The 23356-nt window shown below is 45.4% G+C and overlaps 1 protein-coding gene across 35 annotated transcripts in view; it reads right to left on the bottom strand.

Annotated features, from left to right (window-relative positions):
• DST (dystonin) overlaps window positions 1–23356 on the bottom strand; it is a 524163-nt gene that overhangs the window by 146090 nt on the left and 354717 nt on the right. For 19 of the 35 annotated variants that reach the window (XM_042237537.2, XM_060402997.1, XM_060403000.1 and 16 more), the window contains 9 exons: window positions 15522–15650; window positions 13237–13325; window positions 10001–10136; window positions 3465–8918; window positions 3189–3338; window positions 2829–3044; window positions 2493–2642; window positions 1641–1874; window positions 315–467 (listed from right to left, as the gene is read on the bottom strand). In XM_042237537.2, the coding sequence (XP_042093471.1) occupies window positions 315–467; window positions 1641–1874; window positions 2493–2642; window positions 2829–3044; window positions 3189–3338; window positions 3465–8918; window positions 10001–10136; window positions 13237–13325; window positions 15522–15650 (6711 nt within the window). Of the gene's footprint in view, window positions 1–314; window positions 468–1640; window positions 1875–2492; window positions 2643–2828; window positions 3045–3188; window positions 3339–3464; window positions 8919–10000; window positions 10137–13236; window positions 13326–15521; window positions 18886–19447; window positions 22019–23356 lie in introns of those variants that run through there. The other 16 variants (XM_060403014.1, XM_060403016.1, XM_060403018.1 and 13 more) reach the window with 4 other exon arrangements.

Here is a 23356-nt window from a genome sequence, read left to right as displayed (position 1 = left end):
GTGACTGGTCTTCAGTGGATCCAGATTCTAACTCATCATACAAGGTTTTCTCCCACCTATCAAACTTCCTATATATATGTCTCCTCCATTCAACATCTCACCAAAACAGAGTCAAGAAAATTCCCTGGCTTGCTGGAGTTTGAAAAACAACTTTTAGTATCACGCTTCAAGTTCAGATCTAGGGGTGCCTTGGGTGCACCCTGCCTCTGAAAAGGTAAAGGGATGACTACTTTCCAGTAGCCCCAACTGCTTTCCAAATACCAGTAATCCAACTCAACACGGACTCGACCCACGAACGCAAAGCTAGATTCTACCTCTTGCTTGGACTGGTACTTCTTTAACTCAGCCGTGCCGTCTCCAATCACGAAGGCTTCCTGGTGACCGATGAGGCGGTTTTCGGTTTGGGTGAGAAGGTCGCAAATGCCCTGCAGTTTCTCTTTGTACTCCTGCTGACGCTCGGCCACCAGCTGAAGGAAGGAAAATCACAGCCTCGTGAACTGGTCCCTAGCTCACCGCCATCATAGCTGTTTACCACAACACATTTTGCAAGTTTCGTCTACATAAGCGTCCCTACGTATGCTGTAAACACGATAGCAGTGGGGTGCACACTGAGCAAGTGACAGAGAACGCGAGAGCGTGGCTCATGCACAGGGGGGAAGGCCACGCTTCGATGACACCGCTCAACAGAACACTGGCCACACATATGTGTAAGAGGTGGAGCTTCCGACCGACGGGAAGAAACATCCCATTTTCTGAAGCTCTTGAAACCTGCGACACACACAATTAATTCTGCAAAAGGATATCAAAACAGAAGTTAGTTGTGATCAGCCTGTGAGTATATATTCGTTATGTGTAGACAGGACATCATGCTGGAGACCACGCTTGTGCTTCCAGAGGAGATCGAAGGAGCTTTGCACGAGGGCTTGTGCCTTTATCACTGGGGCCAATTCTGGCCCCACCTCTACGCACTGTTCCTACTGAATGGACCACCCCAAACAATTCATCACGTCATCCTGAGAGATTAATCGAGCCAGCGCTTGCATCTTTCGTCTTCCTATTAAATTCACTCTACCCGTTCACAGCCATGGGTCAGGCTGACTAGGAGCCTGACACATGCCGGGCAATGTCCGAAGAGTTTCAATTCTTTCTTCCATTGATGCCCACAATACTACTGGGTGAGCACTGCTACAATCTCCAATCTCCCAGTGAGAAAACTGGTTCAGTGACTGGCCCTGGGTCCCCACAGTGGGTGAGTGCTGTAAACAGGGAGCAAGCTCAGGCAGCCTGGCTCCAGAGCCCAGTCCCATCTTGCTGGGCCACCCTTAACCTTCGCTCTCCATATGTTCATCAATTTATCCCTGGACATTTCTCAGTGCACACACATTTCTTCCTCCTAGGGATAAAAAATTACAACTCTCCCCTAAAAGCAGTAGTTTGAGGGAGTCATGAAAATTAAAAGCCTTCTTAGGACCAAAAATACCTTTATATATTGTGGAATTGCTATATCATACCCTGTCCATTTACTGCCATTCCAGAAAACCCTTCCTGTCTTTTCCTGCCCACAGCCCCTGGGGTCTACATTACAGGTTTCGCACTGAAGCATAAAGCCAAGAATTTCGACTCCACAAATAAAGGCAGACCTTCTGAAGATCGAGATCTTGTTCTAGCTGTAACTGAGCCTCTAAATGTTCCACCTGGGCAGTTACTGAGTCCTGCATGTCAAGGAAACCCTTCTGAGTTGTGTTTAAGAGCCTTAATAGCTGTCTGCTTTGGGTGGGAGACAGATCTTGGGCGTGTTCAGAGATGAAGAACTGCACGTCAAAGGCGGCGCTCTCCAGCTGCGTCTTGGTGTGTCCGAGGTCTTTCAACACATTCTGTGAACAAAGTAGCACTAGTTACGAACAGCAAGTTAAGCCATAATAGAAAGTTTCTGTCAACAGTAACACTTATTACAAAATACAGGGGCTTCCCAGGTGGCGCTGCTGCTGCTAAGTCACTTCAGTCGTGTCCGACTCTGTGCGACCCCATAGACGGCAGCCCACCAGGTTCCCCCAGTCCTGGGATTCTCCAGGCAAGAACACTGGAGTGGGTTGCCATTTCCTTCTCCAATGCATGAAAAATGAAAAGTGAAAGTGAAGTCGCTCAGTCGTGTCTGACCCTCAGCGACCTCATGGACTGCAGCCCTCCAGGCTCCTCCATCCATGGGATTTTCCAGGCAAGAGTACTGGAGTGGGGTGCCATTGCCTTCTCCGTAGGTGGCGCTAGTGGTAAAGAACCCGGCTGCCAATGCAAGACATAATGAGACTTGGGTTCAATCCCTGGGTCTGGAAGATTCCTTGGAGGAGGGAATAGGAACCCACTCCAGTATTCTTGCCTGGAGAATCCCATAGACAGAGGAGCCTGCCAGAGGAGTCCATGGGATCTCAAACAGCTGGACACAACTGAGCGACTAACACACACACACACTTTATCTTACTGATTTTGACACTTGCCTTGAGAAACTCCAAGCTTTGTTTTATGAATTCAGCATCTCTAACTGTCACGATCTCCACATCCTTCACAGATTTGCTCGTCTCCAATATCCAACGTGAGAATGACTGAAGTTTCTGCAGAAACTCTTCATGGGAAACGGCTAGTTTAGACTAGAAAATAAAAATTTCACGTTCATTTTTATCTTTCCCCACATTTTAAATTCCTACAAATAATGATCCTGTGTTAAGGGCTTAACAAATTAAGAACAAATATTTCGTCTTATGACTAAATTTTCAAACCCTCAATTTTCTCCCAAAGGCTAGATGTGACTTAGCGCGAGACACGCCGGTACCTACCACCTCGGAATCGATCGCCAGCGTGATGTGGTTCATTCTTTCTGAAGACGCGGCCTGGAGGGACGAGAGGGCCGTCTGCAGGCTCTGGAGGCTCACACTCAGGTCCTCAAGGGGTCCCCTGGGGAAGTCACCTGGCACAGACTTTACAAATTCCTCCGCCAGGGTCATGTCTTTTCTTAAAATCACACCAATTGGAGCCAATCCCAATTCAAATGTCTGCAGAAAAAAAATACGTATCTCGTATCTACTTAGTGAGAAACACAAGTATAACTAACACTCAAAATAGACAAGTACTTTTCTTAATTTTCCAAATTAACATTAGCTGACCACCCTCCATAACCATCAGCAGATGACTCTTACCTCCAACCGTTTCAGCTGGTCTCTCAAAGTTTCTAGACTGCCATCCCGGGAGTCCTGGCTGCCGAAGGGGGGCTTCATGTCTTGAAGCAAAGCCAAATACTCACACATCTTTGATCTGTGCTGTAAACACTGCTGTAGCTCCTTGGAAAACTGAAGATAAACGTGGACATTTCATTCAATCAGCTCTGTGCAGATTTTTCAAGCAAATAAAATATATGTGATTATTCCCAAATGCTCCACGCAGCTACTTGCTTATAAAATGGAAAGTCCACTTACTCGCTCCGCCGAGCTGTCTCCAGAAGCTAAGTCTTCTGACTCTGAAATACATTCCAAACGGCCTGGGGACGCAGCACACAGCTCCTTCAGCCTCCCATCTCTTGACAAAGCTGGTGCACAGACAGGAGAGTTTTCTGGGCCACTCTCTTTCACACTTTGTAAATTTAGGGAACAGGGGTTTCCTCCCTTGCTGTTGAATTCTTCAAGGATGTGTGGCTCCTCACCCGGCACCTCAGGAGCTGTAGGTGATTTCTGATTCAAGTCTCTACGCTGTCCTCCCTTCTCCGAATATCCGTCAGGAAGCAGCCTGCAGAATACATCTTCAAGCTGCAGAGGAAGAAGTTCAGATGTCCCACCCTTTTCCTCCAGATCACACTGCATCTGAGTTAATTCTTTCATCAGTTCAAAAGCTCCTATAACTTTCTGGCTATACTGATTTTGCTTAAGTATATCGAGGAGCAATTCAGACTTGAGGTTTGCAGTGCAGAGCAGATCCTCTCTGTTCTCAGCTTTTAATTCTGGTGAGTTTTTGGTGCGGAAAATGCCACAGCCACTGGTGTTAGAGTCGCTGGGCACACCAGGTGTTTCATTCACCAACTGTGATGAGCTAACTCTTTTCATTAAGGTCTGAATTAGAGTGTTAGCATCTGCACAGGCTGAAGGTTTTCCAAGCTCTTGAGGAGTCACACGACCTTCTTTCAAATTACCTTTTAAGGTGTCCGTGAAATCCTCTACCAGGACCTGAGATAGTTCAGCGACCTGCACCTTGCTGCCCTGGGCTCCTGGAGACGGGGCTGGTTCCTGCCCTTTCTGCTGCTCAATCACCTCTTTCTCGCTGTTAATTTCTAAGGATGAGCAGTCAGTGCTTAAACCCTTACTGGAGTTATTTCTTCTACCATCTGCACAGAGGTCTGACTGCACAAAATCCATGTGTTTTCCAAGGCCTTCCGCATTTCCAAGAGGGAAGCCTGAAGGCATGCTTTCATCTCCTGCTGGTGTGAACTTGGGGATTCCTGATCTGCTTTCTTCAGCAGCAAGGTCTTTCTGTTGGCCCATCTCCTTTGCAGGTGCGTCTTCTTGGGCAAGAGCTGCATGCTCGTCTGCACTATTAACTCCTAACTGTAAATGCTCTTTCCTGTGAGGGGAAGCGACTGGAATACAGCTTGGGGTATCTTCACCTGGTTTCAGTACACCCTTTGCTTTTACATCTTTAGCACAATGCTTTAAGTAAGTATCAAGCTCATCTCCAGGTCCATCGGTGAGTGGATCTGTCTCAATCCTTGTAAACCCTTCGGACAAGGTCCTGTCTGAAGTCGTGCCATCACTGGTCACTTGGGAAACTGATGAGTCAAATATTTCTTCCAGATTCTCAAACTGAACGGGACTTCTGCTAACTGCTGTTGGTAGGTTCTGTGGTTCATCTTTAAGAGCTACTGTTGTGTTTTTAGGGCTTCCTTCCTGACTGCGTTCTTCCCTGTGTGTGGTCTGTGGGACTGGAAACAGACTATTAGCTAAATCAAGACTCTCCCTTGTACTTTTACTGGGCAAAAGTTTAGAATATCTACTATCGTCTAAGGGACCTTCTATGAGAACTTCTTTACCTGCACACAGTTCAGGAACTGTTGCTTCATCTTCTATTTGTATATTGCTTTTGTCAGCTCTCCTTTTAATTAGATCCCTTCCACTGCCTGGAGGATCGTTATCAGCTACAGACATTGTGAATGACAAATGGCTCTCCTCTGCAGGTTTTCCTGTTAAACTGGGCTCAGAACAAATGATTTCATCAGAAGAGGAGTCACCACGAAGTGTCACATTCTCACAATATGGATTTCCACCTTTCACAGAGTCAGCAGATCCTGGCTGAATCAGCTCAAGCCCTGTGTTCTTTAGGTGGCCTTCGAGTTCAGAGGCTGAACTGGCACTAGTATTAGGTAAGGCACCAACAGGGCTAAAGGTGTTTTCTGATTCGGTGTCTTTCATGATAGGCAGTAATTCATCCTGAAGGACCATCTCATGATTCAACAGATCTCCTATGCTTTTTCCAACAACCTCATCTGTATCTTCCAGAAAGCGGTTTATTTCAGGACCTAAGCTACTTTTGCTACTTGATTCTGGCCATAAAACACTCACACACTGCTGTTTTTGTGAAGAATTATGATGGTGCTTTTGAGTCGGGAGAATCGTTTTATTGTTCCTTTGACTTGCACGGCTGTTTTCCATTTCAGGAGCAGCGGCAACACACCCGGGGACGACCACGGCCGCAGCAGCACCATGGCCCACGTGCTCCGCGCCCTCCCCTCCTGCGCAGTCTCCAGCATCAGCGCCACCATCATCATCCTGCTCCTTATGGCCAGGCACAGAATCCTCGTAACTGTCTTTGCTTTGCACAGAATCTAAACGATCAGGAGCAGATTCAAATCCTTGTCCAGTCACACAGTCTTTTTCTCTCCCTTCCCAGCAGCCAGCGTCCTCAGATTCTACCGCCGTCCTGAAGTTCTCTTTTCCTCCCTCAGTTTCATAGTCAGTCAGTGAGTCAGACTCATCATCTTCAAGGTCATCTGTGCTGTCCTTTTCTGATACACTTTCCATCAACGGTCCACTCACTTCATAGGACCCAAGTGAATTTAACTGGATTTCTTCACCAGAACTGAACTCTGCCTTCTCAGCACCTACGAGAAAATCCTGCAGAGACTGTGCTTCTCCCCTCACACCTAAGCTACCAGCCAGCCCTGCCTGGGTCCCCACAGTATGTTCATCCTCTTTAGAAACATCATAGAAAACCTCTCCAGGAGGAGCGGCCCAGTCGTCTTCCTCTGGCAGCGAGTCATAGTCCTCGGGCTGCAGACAATCGCAGTCGTCACCTTCAAGGAGCAGGGAATCGTGGTCGTCATCTTCAAACAAGGGTGTGTCATAGAAGTCAGCGTCGCTGTCTGTGTCTGTGTCACCGTCCCGGTCGTCCAGCAGGGACGTTTCATAGTCGCCAGCACTGGCGCCGACAGTTCCTTCAAGAGATGGGGTATGGGTGGGAGCCAGGCCGACACAATGACCGCCAGCCCTTGCGGTCGGGGCACCTGAGGACCCTTCCACTGTGGACTCACTTTGCTCATCTTCGGGTTCCTGCTGAGAAGTAGCAAGCGCGTTTCCATCTTCACCGCAAGTATCTGAACTAAATCCATCACTCTGACACTCTACCTGAGGATTACTACAACCAACATTAAAAGATTTCTCTTCAGCCTGTTCTCCCTTTAAACTGATGTTAATAGCTGCAATTCCCAGAAACTGGTCTTGAAATTTTTCTCTTATCCTTTGACCTGATGACTCAGTTTGGTCACTGAATGGCAATGTAGAGGTTTCACATTTCTTTCCATTACTGTCTGTACCGTGTACATCGTGAAAACTTCCCTGCTCGGTCCTCAGTTTATCATGACTTAACAAGGCACTCAGCCTGGGGGAATAGTCAAAGAGAGTTGAATCCCTGCTAATATTATCTTCATTTTCTGTTTCATTCAAATCATAGGCTCTACTAGCTTTTGATTTTATCATAGGATTTGTTATCAAATCACTTGCAAACTTCTGAAGGTTTTTAGAATGATTACATTCATCTGCATGTTCCTCTGTTTCCAGTTGACTTTGATTTTCACCATTCTCAAGTCTATTTTCAGAGTCTTGTCTGGGCAGGCTAACATCAGCAAGTCCAAGCTGTGTAAAGTGTGATCTGGAACTGGGAACATACACACTGGGTGATTTCTTAACTTTGAGATCAGTTGCGATTACATCTGCCAGGTTTTCCGACAGCCAAAATTCACTCCTGATAACCTGAGTTTCCAATTCCTGAAACTCTTCGTCTATGCTATTTTCAGGGGTTTCTTTATGTTCAGGCTCTCTCTGATGACATTTATCAAAACTACTTGGTGAAGCCGGACTTTCACCCATTCCTCTACCTGCAGTGTTATTCAGAGATACACCAGGGAGTCTTAAGACATCAAAACATTCTTCGATGGGTGTGTCCTTGTCAATTTCTGCACCACAGCCTTCCAGGAGCATCCCAACAGCCTCATTCAAGTCTCCATCATATAGCAAAAGCCTCTGCCCAGTGTTTGCATCCATATAGCTATTTATCATCAAATAAGAAAGGAACAATTTTTTAGTTTGCTCTGAGCTCTGAGTTGCCATTGGCTCTTCTCCATCAAAAGCATCCTCGTCTAGCCTATAATCGTGGATCATAGACGGTTGGAATTTACAAAAGGAGAGCCATCTTCTGGCATTTTTACAAGCTTCTAAATCTCCCAAGTTTGGCATTTTATCGGGCAGTGTTATACTTTTTAAAATCGATGCTGTGTGATTATCTATAATTCCGAGTTGCGTGGCAACCTCCAAATCAATGACTTGACAAGTTTCTGGGATGTAAAGAGCAGCGATTTTCTGCCTCCCTTCCAGGATCTTGGAGGCCAATTCGTTGGTGATCAGCTCCTGCTGCAGAGAAGAGGATGCAGGGAAGATTTCCCCAGAGTGAGGCCAGATGAGGCCCACGTAGCCTCGCTGAGCCTCAAGGACCAGAAGGGCACTGCTGGACGGGATCAGATTGCACTGGACTGCCTCGTCGACAGTCAGACGCTTGGCGGGGTTGCAGTGGATGATCCCTCCTGTCTCCACCTGGTAGGTGAGGATGCTGTTCGCAGTGTCTCTGTCCATCACTCCCTCTGCCACAGCTTCTTCGACAGTCAGCCTCCGACCAGACTTGGAATTGATCAGACCTCCTGAAAGCAGCTGGGCGCCCAGTAACCTGAACATGGTCTCACGGTCTATGAGGCCTTCATGTGCTGCCCTTAAAATGCTCACATTTCGGCCGCATTTCAATGTTATTCTGCCTCCTTCCTGCGGCCTCACAGGCAGAAGCCGCATCCCTGAGTCTTCCTGCAAAACACTTCTTTGCATGATATCTATTAAAGACACCTTCTCAGAGGTGGAGGGGTCGATAAGGTCTTTGCACAGACTCTGCCTTTCCAGGATTTTAGAAAATAAGGCTGAGGAAACCAGGTGCTGCTGGAAAGCCTTCTGCAAGGTCAGCTGTTCTCCTGTGGCTGGAATAACCAGCGAGCCCGTGGAAAGCAGGATCTCAAGCACTCTGATGGCCATGGACTCTGAGATCACACCTTCAGCCAGGGCATCCAGCACCGGAACCCTGGTGGACGATACGGCAGAGATAATCTCCTTCATTTCATCGAGTTCTTGGAGTTGGCTCAGAACTTGCTCATCGATAAGGCCGTGACTCTGGGCATCTTTGAGGTTAAAGCATGTTCTTAATTCTGGTGAAATGAGCCCAGAAATCATGAGTTGGGTCTCAAGCAACCGAATCCCCGTGTCATAATCAAGGAGGCCTCTCAGCACTGACTGAAAGACAGAAAGGACTTCCCCTGTGCTCTGATCGACGGTGCCCGCGATGACTTTATCCAGCTGAAAGGAAAGGGAAAAGTCTCAGTGGCTGACACAGAGCGAGCAGAGCGTCAAGAAATTTAGTTTGCAGTTTTGTTTTTTTTTTAATCAAAAAAGACACTTTAGCATAAAAATCCTCTACTTACCGAGGTGTGGCAAGGCTGTGAGTGTTAGGCAGCTCAAATGCACAAGTGATCTAAGTCAGTGATCTATCGAGAGCACAGGATGTGATAAAGCTTTGAAAACGACATGCATCTGTGAATTGAAAACTTCATATTGTGGACATCAACAGGTTAGTGAGGACATGAAAAAGATGAGGGTGAGGAGACAGGACACACACCTGAAAGGCAAACCATGCTCTCTGCAACCCAATAAGATTAATCTCCTGACATGGGAGAGTTTCAAACCCCCATGCTATTGATGTTTACAGCATACGGACTTCTTTAGACAGCCAAAAACCCACAAGCCAGAAAAAATTGCTATGTACCCTCAAAATGCGACAAATAGTGTGCAAAGTACTCCAGGGAGTAAGAGAATTGAATATAAAAATAACTTTTTGAATTCTGAATATTGTGTTGAATATTGAGTATTGTCAAGTCTTGAAAGTTCAAGGATAGGCCAAATTGTAAGTAATTTTTGTTATATTTTGAAGATGCTAGAGGATCCTTACTAAGACATATGGCCCAATATTTCTCAAACAAATCTCCTGGCTATCTCTGAAAGGCAGACAAACCCCTTAATATTCCAGTGGCACCTTTAGAGATGACTCATAGATTATTTTATATCATCACATTTATATATTAAAATACCTACTGTAGCAGCAGCAGAATGACTTTGAAAGAGAAGAGTTAGAAAAATGAATGATTCTTTTCTTTAACCATGCAAGGCAGAGATTAAGATGTCACAGAAACTGATGATAGCAGGTGAAAGGTTGCATTTAATAACCAACATGGAAATCTCCAAGTACTTACACAAACCCCACCCATGTTTCTTCCACATACACAACTCAAGATCATTTCTTTGTCATTGACATATATTTCTACAACCATGCGGTTAGACTGAGAGTCTTGAAACAGCCTCGCGTTCTAAATAAATAACATTACCTTCTCCTCTACCTTTATGTCTCCTAAGGTTTGTGACTGTTGCAGTTGCTTCAGAGATTCACTAAAGAATAAATTATAACTTTCTTGGAGAGTTTTCACTTGTTTTTCCAATTCATTTCTTTCTTCATCAGTCATTCTAAAATAACCAGAAAGTAGGAAATGAAGAATATAAGTCTGCAAGTGATAATTATGACATACTAGGTGCAATGATTTCATAAAGAAAAATACTTTTCTAAATTAGTATTGGCTCATAAAATATAATGTAAATATCAATAATATATCAATGCTATAATATAATAAAAAATAACATAATCTCATACACAGATGGCTCAGGTCTAGAGTGGCTATATATGTAAATTAAGGATGGCCTTTATAAAGAACCAAAGGCAACAGTACAGACTAATAATATATCAGCATCTCTCTGCTGCTGCTGCTGCTGCTAAGTCACTTCAGTCGTGTCCGACTCTGTGCGACCCCAGAGAGGGCAGCCCACCAGGCTCCGCTGTCCCTGGGATTCTCCAGGCAAGAACACTGGAGTGGGTTGCCATTTCCTTCTCCAATGCATGAAAGTGAAAAGTGAAAGTGAAGTCGCTCAGTCGTGCCCGACTTAGCGACCCCATGGACCACAGCCCACCAGGCTCCTCCGTCCATGGGATTTTCCAGGCAAGAGTACTAGAGTGGATTGCCATTGCCTTCTCCGCAGCATCTCTCTAGCATATGCAAACTTCTAAAACAACAATCGCTGTTTTCCAACAGAGGGAAAAGGAAAGATATTCCCATTTGAATGCAGAGTTCCAAAGAATAGTAAGAAGAGATAAGAAAGCCTTCCTCAGTGATCAATCCAAAGAAATAGAGGAAAATAACAGAATGGGAAAGACTAGAGATCTCTTCAAGAAAATTAGAGATACCAAGGGAACATTTCATGCAAAGATGGGCTCGATAAAGGACAGAAATGGTATGGACCTAACAGACGCAGAAGATATTAAGAACAGGTGGCAAGAATACACAGAAGAACTGTACAAAAAAGATCTTCATGACCCAGATAATCACGATGGTGTGATCACTCATCTAGAGCCAGACATCCTGGAACGTGAAGTCAAGTGGGCCTTAGAAAGCATCACTATGAACAAAGCTAGTGGAGATGATGGAATTCCAGTGGAGCTATTTCAAATCCTGAAAGATGATGCTGTGAAAGTGCTGCACTCAATATGCCAGCAAATTTGGAAAACTCAGCAGTGGCCACAGGACTGGAAAAGGTCAGTTTTCATTCCAGTCCCAAAGAAAGGCAATGCCAAAGAATGCTCAAACTACCGCACAATTGCACTCATCTCACATGCTAGTGAAGTAATGCTCAAAATTCTCCAAGCCAGGCTTCAGCAATACGTGAACCGTGAACTTCCGGATGTTCAAGCTGGTTTTTGAAAAGGCAGAGGAACCAGAGATCAAATTGCCAACATCCTCTGGATCATGGAAAAAGCAAGAGAGTTCCAGACAAACATCTATTTCTGCTTTATTGACTATGCCAAAGCCTTTAATTATGTGGATCACAATAAACTGTGGAAAATTCTGAAAGAGATGGGAATACCAGACCACCTGGCCTGCCTCTTGAGAAACCTATATGCAGGTCAGGAAGCAACAGTTAGAACTGGACATGGAGCAACAGACTGGTTCCAAATAGGAAAAGGGGTACATCAAGGCTGTATATTGTCACCCTGCTTATTTAACTTATATGCAGAGTACATCATGAGAAACACTGGGCTGGAAGAAGCACAAGCTGGACTCAAGACTGCAAGGAGAAATACCAATAACCTCAGATATGCAAATGACACCACCCTTATGGCAGAAAGGGAAGAGGAACTAAAAAGCCTCTTGATGAGAGTGAAAGAAGAGAGTGAAAAAGTTGGCTTAAAGCTCAACATTCAGAAAACGAAGATCATGGCATCCGGTCCCATCACGTCATGGGAAATAGATGGGGAAACAGTGGAAAGAGTGGCTGACTTTGTATTTTGGGGCTCCAAAATCACTGCAGATGGTGACTGCAGCCATGAAATTAAAAGACACTTACCCCTTGGAAGGAAAGTTATAACCAACCTAGATAGCATATTGAAAAGCAGAGACATTGCTTTGCCAACAAAGGTCCGTCTAGATAAGGCTATGGTTTTTCTAGTGGTCATGTATGGACGTGAAGAGTTGGACTGTGAAGAAAGCTGAGCACCAAAGAATTGATGCTTTTGAACTGTGGTGCTGGAGAAGACTCTTGAGAGTCCCTTGCACTGCAAGGAGATCCAACCAGTCCATTCTGAAGGAGATCAGTCCTGGGTGTTCACTGGAAGGACTGATGCTGAAATTCCAATACTTTGTCCACCTCATGCGAAGAGTTGATTCACTGGAAAAGACCCTGATGCTGGGAGGGACTGGGGGCAGGAGGAGAAGGGGACGACAGAGGATGAGATGGCTGGATGGCATCACTGACTCGATGGACATGAGTCTGAGTGAACTCCGGGAGTTGGTGATGGACAGGGAGGCCTGGCGTGCTGCGATTCATGGGGTCGCAAAGAGTCAGACACGACTGAGCGACTGAGCTAAACTGAACAGAGGGAAAGATCCCGTTGTTAGTTCCAACATGGAAAAGGGACAGGTAATGTGTCATGACTCAAGATGAAACTTGTTCAAGCAGAAAGGTGAATAAAAATGAAATTCATAAGGAAATTAACCCAAATCACTAAGGTACAAAATCATTCTAGATTAATTCTGATGACAGCCAAAGAAGGGTTTAAGAAAAGGGCAGATTCCATCCCTTCCTGAGGCTAAAATATATGAAAGGCCTCAAAACAAGGACCAAACCATTAGAAATCTCACTGCCGAAGGTCTCAGCTAAGGAAATAAAGAACACATTTATACATATTTTCCAAAAAGCAGGTCTTAGAGAGTAAGTACTACTTAGAATCAGGACTTGGCTTGGAATCTTTACAACTAACTAGCAACTCATCCTTAACTCTGAGCCTGTTTTTTTTTCATCAGCAATATATGGAGATAATAAGTATATTTCAGAATTTTGGTAAAGACTGAGAGTCAAGAAAAGTGACAATTAAATCACTTTATAATCATAGGTTATTAACTTGTGACTGAGTTCCATTTTTAAACCCTCCACTAAAATTTAACATCCTCTACTTTGCTGAGCATTTTGAAGACCACTTTGCTACTGTGAATAAAAGGCTTAATTAAAACCAACATACTTGTCTCCATGTTTAGCCAGAAAGAGCTGTATGCCTTGTAGTGCTTCAGATAACTGTTCCTTCTTGACTGAAATTTCCTCACTGGAAATCTGCAAGGGAAAGAAAGCACACTCAGGCTCTTCCCTCACAAAGGCTAGAAAACAGTCTTTTAAAAAACTTGATCCCAGTTTCCATCAACACCCGCACGACAGGTCTATTTTCAGGTGACCGGAGTCAACACCATGAGTTATTCCCAGTCTGCAGGTCTGGATAAGATGAATACGTCACTGAGAATGCACAATGAATGAAGCCCCTCCCTCTTATCCTAAGGCCATTATTTCCAGAGGAAATAACAATACAGCATGGCAAGATTCTTGCATCCATCCCAGCCCAAGCACGAACGGAGGAGGCACAGACGCTCAGCACTGGAACATCACCATCCTCACAGAGATGGACACAGCGTTCCTTTGGAAAAAACACAGTGGAAGTATTTCTCTCTAGATCTGCAGAACAAGGTTAAATAATTTCTATTATTAAGACATTTGTTTGCAAAAGTCGCCAGTGACCGTCAGAGAAATAAAACTGACCTGTTTGGGAAAAGCAAGCCCTTGTATTACTTTCTCCCAATTCAGAAGTGTATCATTTCTGAAGCCCTAAATCCTACGGACAAGTGGAGGCTGGTAGGCTACGGCCCACGGCGTGGCAGAAGAATCGGATACCACTTAGTGACTAAACAACGATGTCAGAAAGTAACCACCATTCTTTTAAGGGATGAGACAATGAAAACATATATATTCCCCAGACATATGCTACTGAGAATCAATTTAAAGTCTATTTTTTTGTGGTTATAGGAAAGCATGAGGCCACACTAATTTTTTGAAAGACACTTATTACTGACATCAAATTACCTGAAGTTTCCTTTACTAGAGAGACCAAGAGCAATTCAAGATTTGGAACTGAGGCCACAATCTGCACTGGAAAAGTATCTATCCTTATGTCTGCCAGGTGTAAACCTGAAACTGATCTATAAAATTTCGGGGCACTCATAACCACAGAATGAGGAAATACCAAGGGTTTACAAACCACATTCCTCAGAAGAAACTTGTTCTCCACCAAGAAATCCTTGCTAAGGTCTGTGTCCCTATTTTAATTTTCTTCCTGTTTAACAGGGGGGAAATTAAGATGTTTTAAACTAAATATTCACATTCACTTTGAAGGCATTATGTTTAAAACACTCAATATAATTGTGTTTTCCAACTTATTTCCTCCATACTCTAAAAATGCAGTTTGCTAGACTATGAGCTAAGCTGGCTTGATTTCAACTGAATGAGAATTCAAGCAAATAGTCAGGTTTATAAACCTCTCCTGGGGGAACCTCAGAGATGGCACACCTGCCTTGCACCACAGGTGAAATTTGACAAGATACTGAAGTTCTCCACTATTAGATCATGCCAACAATGTCTGTTTCAAGTGATGAAAAGTGTGCGTTGATGCAGAGCTTGAAGGTAAAAAGCTACTGAGCACCTCTGTGATTTCCACAGGTCAGGAGGGCACTATAGGAAACGAACCCCAGAAAAGTGCTGCTTAACTTAGCAGAGGTTTATTTTTTAAAAATGAACCAGCAATTCCAATGCTATCGCCAGCAACAGTAACCCTGCTTAATTTAATCCAGTCCCCTAGGAGCATCAGGTGGGGCATTCCAACGGACACCTCGGAGCAGCAACATCTCACGAGAGGTAGCCAGTCACCAATGCCAAGTAGACAAGTTTAGCCCACAGAACTGAAGGCTTCATTAGGAGAGGGAAGGAACCTAGAATTCCTGGTGGAGGGCAGAAGTCTTTCTTAAAAAATAGAAAAGATCCAGAAACTACTAATTTCAATCCTCACGCTGTCGTCTTGGTTTGTGTTTTGTTCTTCTTGAAACTTGTTGTTCACGTTATAAGAAACCTGCATCTCTTTACGACACAAGAGTGCGTGGGTGTACTCAGGGCACAAAAGAGAGTGACTCTGCTCTCCAGCAGTGCTAATCACAAAGACCAGGAAGCAGAGCTCACTGTCAGGAGGACCCGGACCACATCCTGGCTGGCTAATAGTGAGATTAGTACTGATGAATCTCAGAATTCGGAGCAGAGAGAGCGTCTTCTGCCACCTACTGTGCTTCCTTGGGCAAGCTCCTGAACCTTCATCGATAGTTGCCCAAAGAAAGGGGAAAACTAAAGAATTAAAAGTATTTTTCAGATGGACTATATCGACTCAGTAAATTCTTATCACTATAATTATTAGTAAACCAGCATCTCGGTGAATACCTTTTGCTTAGAAAAGGAAGACTTTCCAGCCTTCTCTCCATCTCTCAATGTCTTGCTGATATTTGATACCCATTTTTGTAATTCTTTGGCTTTTTCAACATGCTCTTTCTTTTCTTCTTCCAGTGACTTCTGACGGGTGTGAGTGATTAAAAAAAAAAAAAAGATATATTCTAGTAAATGACCAAGCTATTAATCACTTCACAGAAAACAAGGATGTAAAAATACTTTTTTCATCACACACGGGTTACTGAGATATTTTATTCATTCACTTAACCACATTCAACACATCACGTGGCAGATGTACTTCCAAAAAGTTTAGGGTAGCAAAGCAAACGGTGACAAACACTTTTGAATGATCAATCTAACCTCCCAGCTGGTCTATTAACATGACATATTCAAAAACTCAACTTTATTCATGAAGCACTCGAAGCTCTTTGAATCGCTGCCTTTGCATTAGCATTACAATCAGAATTCTCTAGACAGAAAAATCTAAGACAATGGCAAGCTGAAAAAATAAAGTCTACAAGACAAAAAAAATACACAGAACTAAGAAAAACCTTCCCCCTCCTGCAGCAGGTAAACCACTCACAATGCTGCTTTTAATTACAAAGTTGTAACAAGAAATGGGAGATGGTGGTAAACATATTATACGTAAAGTAGATTACAACATACAGAAAAACTAAAAACATGTATTTTTCAAGACGATCTGAACCACCACAGCTTCATGGATATGGGAACAAATACACATTTCCCCTTGGATTTCATGGTGCTTTTGAAGTGTTCTTTCGATGAGTGTAATGAATCCTTGAACAAATGGGAACCCTAATAGCAAGGTGGATCCCATCAGGGATGCAGAATTCTGAAGTAAGGATGCTGTAAACTCACTGATGTTTCTCAAGCTTGTCTCATATTTCAGGTAAAATACTTTTATTGTGGGCAGGAGTTCAAAAAACTAATCTCAAAGCTAAATGGAACCATGATCAAGAGCAGTAAATCTTTCGTTATTTTCAATTTTAAACATATTCTCTCTCAGGCAGATTGGAGTCTGCAATCCAAGTAACCTGACATTTAGTCTAGAGGAGCGATGCAAATTTCTTCCAGATCAGGAGACAGCAACTGTGTTGTGTAAAGGACCAGAGGACAAGTATTTCAGGTTCTGGGAGCCATACAGTCACTGTCAGAACTACTCAACTTTGTCCTTGTGCCCCAAAGTAAGCCAAAGACAGTATGTACACAAGAGTGTGTCTGTGTTCCAATAAAACTTTATTTTTTTTAAAAAATTTATAAATGAAAAGTATTCTCTCTCCTGAGCAGTCAGGGTTTCCAGCCCTCAAGAAACTGATGGTGCTTGCAGCGTGTGACACACACACAGTGACTAGGGTGTGGATCTTATCATCAAGCGTGGCCACAGCAGTGTGAACTCATACAGCATTTCCCGTAAGCCTGCTTATGTGAACATGCCCTGTTACGAAGAATAATAGAGGCTAGAAATTCCTGTCATCAAGGGTTCAGATACTTCTAGGAGTTTAAGTCCTGTGTGGAAATCAAAATCGGCTTTTTCTAAGGCTTCTTTATACGTCAGCTTTCTTTTCGTCTGGGGACAGAGGATGTTTCTGACATAGGACTTTTGATCTTTGAGCTTCGTAGCAATGGAGACATCTATAATCCCTACTTGCAGAGCTTCTTCAATGGACAAGCGGGACTGAGCCTGGGGCTCTATCAGCCCCCCTGTCAGGTACTGAAATTCTAGACATCGGATTCCCATGTCCTTACTGATGATGTTTGCACCCACAGTTTCCACCACGGACATCACTTTGTTGGTGACAGGGTGGCTGACCCCCGTGACTACTAGCTCACACTGCCGCAGCTGCTGAGCAAAGCCCTCGTCCACCAGGCCTCTGTGCAAGGCCTCAGCCACCCGGTACCTCTTGCCGGTCAGCGGGTCGATGATGCCCCCGGTGCTGACTTGGGCTTCAAGGCATCGGAGGGCGGTGATCCGATCGACCAGGTTCCGACGGGAGGCCTTCAGCACAGAGATCCTCTCCCCGCTGGACGTCAGCCAGTAACCCGCGATAGGACTGTGCACATCCTTCTTGGGGACCAACCGGCTCAGCAAGGAATCGGCAAGTTCTGTGAGCGTGAGGAGGCCTTCCTGATACTTTTTGATGGTGGCTTTGTCGAGGGTTCCCTGCTCTATGGCCTCGCTGATAGTGAACTGTAATCCGGTCTTAGCATCAGTCAGCATGCGACAAGGCTGCCCATAGGACTCATAAAACGTGGCTTCCTTCCACTGATACTGCTGCCCTGAGAGCTCCAGGTAAGTACTTTTCTCGATCAGGGTTCTCTGGAAAGCCTCGTAGGCAGTCAGCTCTGCTCCCGTCCTAGTATCTACAACAGCAATCCTGTGAGTTTTCGCTACGTTGAGATTGGAAATGTTCTTCTCCCCAAATGGAAACAGAAAGCACTGGCTGTCTACATCAAAGACACACATGCGCAGCAATTCCGAGTAATACAGTGCTTGCTTGTTATTGGGATTAGGGAAGACGCGGCTATTGCTGGAGGGCTCGTGTAAAAACTGCAGGATGGCGTTATTTAGCAGTCCTTGCTGCAGGGCAATTTCTGGGGGAACCCGAATGCCCCTCGTGGGGTCGATGACGCCCCCACTGGCGATCTGCACCTCCAATATATGTTTGCCCCTCTGTCTGTCAACCATTCTATTTTCCATGGCCTGAAACACTGACAGCACCTTAGAGGAACACGGATAGCCCAGGGCTGCCTTCTCTGCCTCAAGGAGCCTGATTTTAAATTCAGGGTCAACTATACCTTTAAGGACTGCATCCTCAACAGAATAGGTCTGCCCTGAAAGGGGGTCAATTATGAAACCTGTGGCCGCCTGAGCTTCTAAAAATGCTAAAGCCATCATCTTGTCAATGATGATTTTCTTAGCAGCTGAGGAAAAGGAAATCTTTTCTTTTGTGGATTCCAGGTAAAGCCCTGCGATGGAAGTGGCTTTTGTCAAAAACTTGCTCAGAGTTTTCTGAACTTCTTCAATGGTCTTAAGACCAAGTCGCAGCTGCTCAATTGTTTTCATGTCCAGAAGCTTAGCCTCAACCAACTGCCTGGCCGTCACAGTGTGCCGGAGCCCTTGGAACTGAAACTCATCATCCCTGACCAAGCATGCGTGATCGCCATCAAAGTTCTGAAAGGTCTCTGGTTCTGAGTTTTTGTTTAGAAAATCTCTCTTGAGCCCACCCGCTGCCCTGCACCCTTCAAGCATCCATTCTTCACCGCCAGGGACTGGATTCTTCTCTTGCTTTAACGCTGTGACATCCGCACGCATAGCACACTGCTTGCTCTTAGCTATCTGTAATGGGAATTTACAAGATGTTAAAAGTCATCTAAAGAACGTTCTCACGTTACCCACTCCTAATCCAAATATAATTCCTAGAATAACAAAGATTACATAAGAGAAGAAAACTATTAAGCCCCAGAGGGTTCATGAATAAGGAATGCTATTTTGAGAGTCTGAAGTTTAAACTTTAGATGACTATTAAGTATTAAAATGGTATATCTGAAAAAGACGGGAGCTGAAACCTGTCCACAGAATGTGTTAGAAATTAAAACTAACTGCCTGCTTTTTCTAGTTTTCTTTAGGGTCAAATTTTTCAGAATAGAATCCCTGTTGATACCAACAGGATAGCCATGCCATCTGTGTTTTTCATCTTAAGCACTTAAAAACTAAAGACTATGGTTTGTAATAAAGATTTAGGTAAATCACTAGAAAATGATAGCATGATTTTTTGTTGGAACCACAAAGAGCCAATCATATCCAATATGGCTAAAAATATATAGCCTAGCAGAGAAAGGAAACAAGAGCGAAAACTTGACAGAGGGTAACTGGTAAGGTCCCAGAACCCAGGGAATACCTCGAAGGGCGCCAGAAGCGTCACCAGGTCTATTTCACACTTGTCATCTTGACACCTGATGGCGGGTCTGGAATTATACAGAGCTTGATCTCTTAGCTTCTCAATTTCTGACAGTCTTGCAATGGGGTTTGTCTCGTCAAAAGTTATCTGAAACTCGGTGCTTGTTTGAGAAAAGTATTCAGAGTAGCACTGCTGGGTTTTCTCTTTCTCAGCTGGAGCCCCTGATGGCCTGCCCTGGACCTCCTTCTGTACAGGCTCCGCACCCCAAAGCTGCCATCTTTCCCCCGAGGGCTGTGGTTCCTGAGTCCACCTCTGCAGAGGGGCCCCAGCCATAGGGGAAGTGGAGGGGAGGTCCCTGGGGCCCGGACCCTCTTTCCCTGCCATCTCAGGGTCTGGCTTGATGGCTGTGTTCTTTTTCTGGATTTCACACTGGAGCACCACTAACTGATGCTCGTGCTCCTTTATCTGCTGGTCCATCTTTTGCTTGAGGTTTTCCACCTCCCGCTTCTGGGCCACCAGCTCATCCTCCAGCTTCCGACACTTCTGGTAGTGATGGGCCTGCCCATCCTGCCCTTGGTGCATCTGCTGGCGATACTGCTGAAGCTGCCTCTCAAGTTCTTGGATGTTTGTCTCACAGAGCCTGGCGTTCTCTTGAGCCCTGCTGTTTTCCTGCTGCAGAGACACGAAGTCCAGCTGGATGCCCGAAATATCATGTTCTGTGATATCTTTGGAGTCCATCAATTTTTCCATCTTCTTCCGAAACTCCTCAGTAGAACGCTTGAATTTCTCAGACTCTTCCTGAAACAGAACCATCTTCCTGTGGGTCACCTGCTCCTCTAGGGTCTTTAAGTGCAGTTCATCTTGCACCTTCTTCAGCCTGTTGTTCAGGTCCTGCACCTGTGCCCGCTGCATCTGCACCGTCTGCTCCCCAAGGCGCTTTTCCTCTTTGGATGCGCTCAGCTCTGCGCTCAGACTTCGCACCTCCTTCGCTGTGTTCTGGATGATGCGGTCTTGCTGGTCACACTTCTGCTTGAATTCATTCACTAAATGCTGACTCTGGGCCAGGTCTTCTTCCAGGCATTTGATTCTCCTTTGGAATTCCTGTTCTGTTTTGGTCTGTTTGTGCAAGTGCTCGGTGGTGGTCCGAAGCTGGTCTTTGAAACCATCCGCCTGGAGTTTCAGTGTTTCACATCTTTGCTGGATGGCTTGTTTCTCTAAGACCACGTCTGCCGATTCTGCCTGAATTCTCTGCATTGTTAACTTGGTTTGGTTATTCTGCCTGGTGAGTTCTTCCACCTTGTGCCTGAGCTTGTCCGCACGCTCGTTACTTCTCTCCAATTCCTCTTTCAGCTTTTGGATTTTCTCGTTATTCTCCTTTTCGGCTTGAATATTCTGAAGCAACTGTACCTGACTTTTCTCAAACTGCTCTTTCAGGTCATCTGACGTTCTCTGGCAGGACCATGCTCTTTCCCTAGAGGACACCTTGCTATCCTGTGGAGAAGTAACCTGTGAGTTTAGATGCTGCATGCTCCTCTCGGCGGCAGCCTGTGTCCTGCTGATCCGGTCCCCCTCCCTCTGGAGCTTGCCCTGCTCCTGCTGCAGCGACTCCAGTTCCAGCTCATAGCTGTGCTTCATCCTCGTGAGGTCGGCAGCCTCCTGCCTGACCTCCGCAGCCCTCCCCGAGGTCTGGCTCAGCTGCCTGCCCAGCTCCTGGAGCTGCCGCGTGTACCCCTCCTCGGCCTGGTCCTTCCTTTCCAGTTCCAGCTTCAGGCACCTCAGGGCCCTGTTGGTCTCATCCAGTTTCTCTTTGAGCGAGCGGGCCTTCTCCTCCGAGGAGGTCTTTTCGAGCTGCAGGGCGCCGAGTTCACACTTCAGCTTCCTCACGTCCTGCTCGGCCCTCCTGTTGGCCGTCATCAGGTCGCCCACCTGCTCCTTCAGGTCCTTTGCCTCGGCGCTCGGACAAACTGGGTGTGCACTTCCTCTGCACGGATGCTGCATTTCTGTTACTGTTCTTCGGGCTTCCGAGTCGATTTTCTGCTTTTCCTCCAGCTGCTTCTCTGCCGCCTGCTTCTGGAACGTGAGGTCTTTCTCCACCCGCTCCATCAGTTCCAGGAGCTCGGCTTCGTGGGCCTTCTTCCTCCTCAGCTCCGCCATGAGCTCACCCCTCTGCCGCTCGAGCTCCTGGAGGCTGCAGTCCTTCCTGGTCAGGCGCTCCTCCAGCGCCCTCTGGGCGGCGCTGTGCTCCGCCAGCTGCTCCCGGAAGCCGCGCAGGTCGCGCTCCACCGCCTGCAGCTCCCGGCGGTACCGCTCGGCCTCGCTCTCCGCGCGCACCTTCTGCAGCGCGATGTCCGCCGCGTCCCTGCGCTGCCTCCTCAGTGCGTCCTCCGCCGCCTCCCGGACTCTCGGGAGCTCCTGCTCCGCCCGGGACTTCTGCCTCTCGAGCTCGGCCAGCACCCTCTCCAGCTCCGCGATCTTCCCCGCGAGTTGGCGGTTCTCCCGCACGGTCGCCTCCTGCCGCTGGAGCAGGTCTGAGTACACCCCTTGCTCTGAAGCCTCCTGACGCCTCTGCATCTACGAGAGACGTTCAGAAGGGTCAGAGCCGCGCCGCCCCAGCCCGACTGCAGGCCTCCGGAGCCGCTTTCGCCAAAGGACCGACAACCCTGAGGGAGACCCAAGGCAGCCCGAGCCCCGCCACCGCCACCAGAGAAGGAGCTTCAGGGGAAGCAGTTGGGGGAAACCACAGACCCTGTGTGTCGGCTTTTCTAAGCCAAGGAATCTTTCTTTTTCTTTTTTGCCTCTTAGGAATCATTTTGCTTTTAAAATCTGCTAGCTCAGGATTTTACAGCAAGAAGGAACCTTACAGCCTGACTCTCCACCTCAGATGAGGACACTGAGGTCTAGAAAACGTCAGTAATTTTGAAAACCCATGCAAAACAGGTGGATGACAAAGTAGGAACCACAATTCTCACAGCAGTCCTCTTTCACTCTCACACACAACCTAGTCCTACCAGCTAAGAACAACATACAACATATAGGAAGTGAACGACATTAGAAAATTCAGTCTTCAGTTTCTAGCCCAGAAGAAATTAAAAATGATATCTAAAAGAAAGAAGATATAGAACTTTGGAACTAAGAGCCAATTGAGGAAACAATACTTAACAGGAAGAAGGAGGAAATTATATAAAAATGTGTAATTTTCTAAAATCTAATTCCTCACTAATTTATATTTGCCCAACTATGATACTTACAATAATCAGAATTGCTAATGCAAAGGCAGCCATAGTCCTGGTGGCTTTAGAAAAGACGTGCTTCATATACTCACAGACTTTGCTGCTGTCATTAACGACATGGCCCATATGAATCCACCTTGACAAGTACCTTCAGATACTCCTCAAACATAAAGATATGTGTTAAATATAAATGCTTATAAAAGTATACTTAGGAACTCAGCTCCAATTAAGAAAATTTGTTCACACTATTGATTACAGAATCGATCTCAGCTGGGAGGAATATACTTGACTATAGAACAATGTGATCACAACTAGTTTACAATCACATTTAACTTCTCTTTATTAATATAATAAGCTTATTAGCGTTGTATTCTCAGCTAAAAATCATCATAGTTAGAAGTAACTTAAACAGAAGGAGGGAAATTTTCCTAAATAGCAGGTCTTATTTTCATTGAAAAGCCTTAGTAAATCTTAAGAATTTGATGTGTATTACCGACCACACATCTTATTTTGCATCCTCTCATGATTGCCAATAATTCTGATGAGAATTTTGGTTGTTTCCTTTGCTAACCTAAATATGATTTTTAATAAGAATTCATATGAAAACAAATCTCATCACAGTCTGTACTATTTAGTGCTCTGTTTATTATCAGGGTCAACTCTTAATGACACTGAAGCA

This window comes from Ovis aries, chromosome 20, assembly GCF_016772045.2.
Source record: "Ovis aries strain OAR_USU_Benz2616 breed Rambouillet chromosome 20, ARS-UI_Ramb_v3.0, whole genome shotgun sequence".
Classification (NCBI taxonomy): Eukaryota; Metazoa; Chordata; class Mammalia; order Artiodactyla; family Bovidae; genus Ovis; species Ovis aries.
Note: the sequence above shows the minus strand (reverse complement) of the source record. Positions and strands in the feature narration are given on the sequence as shown.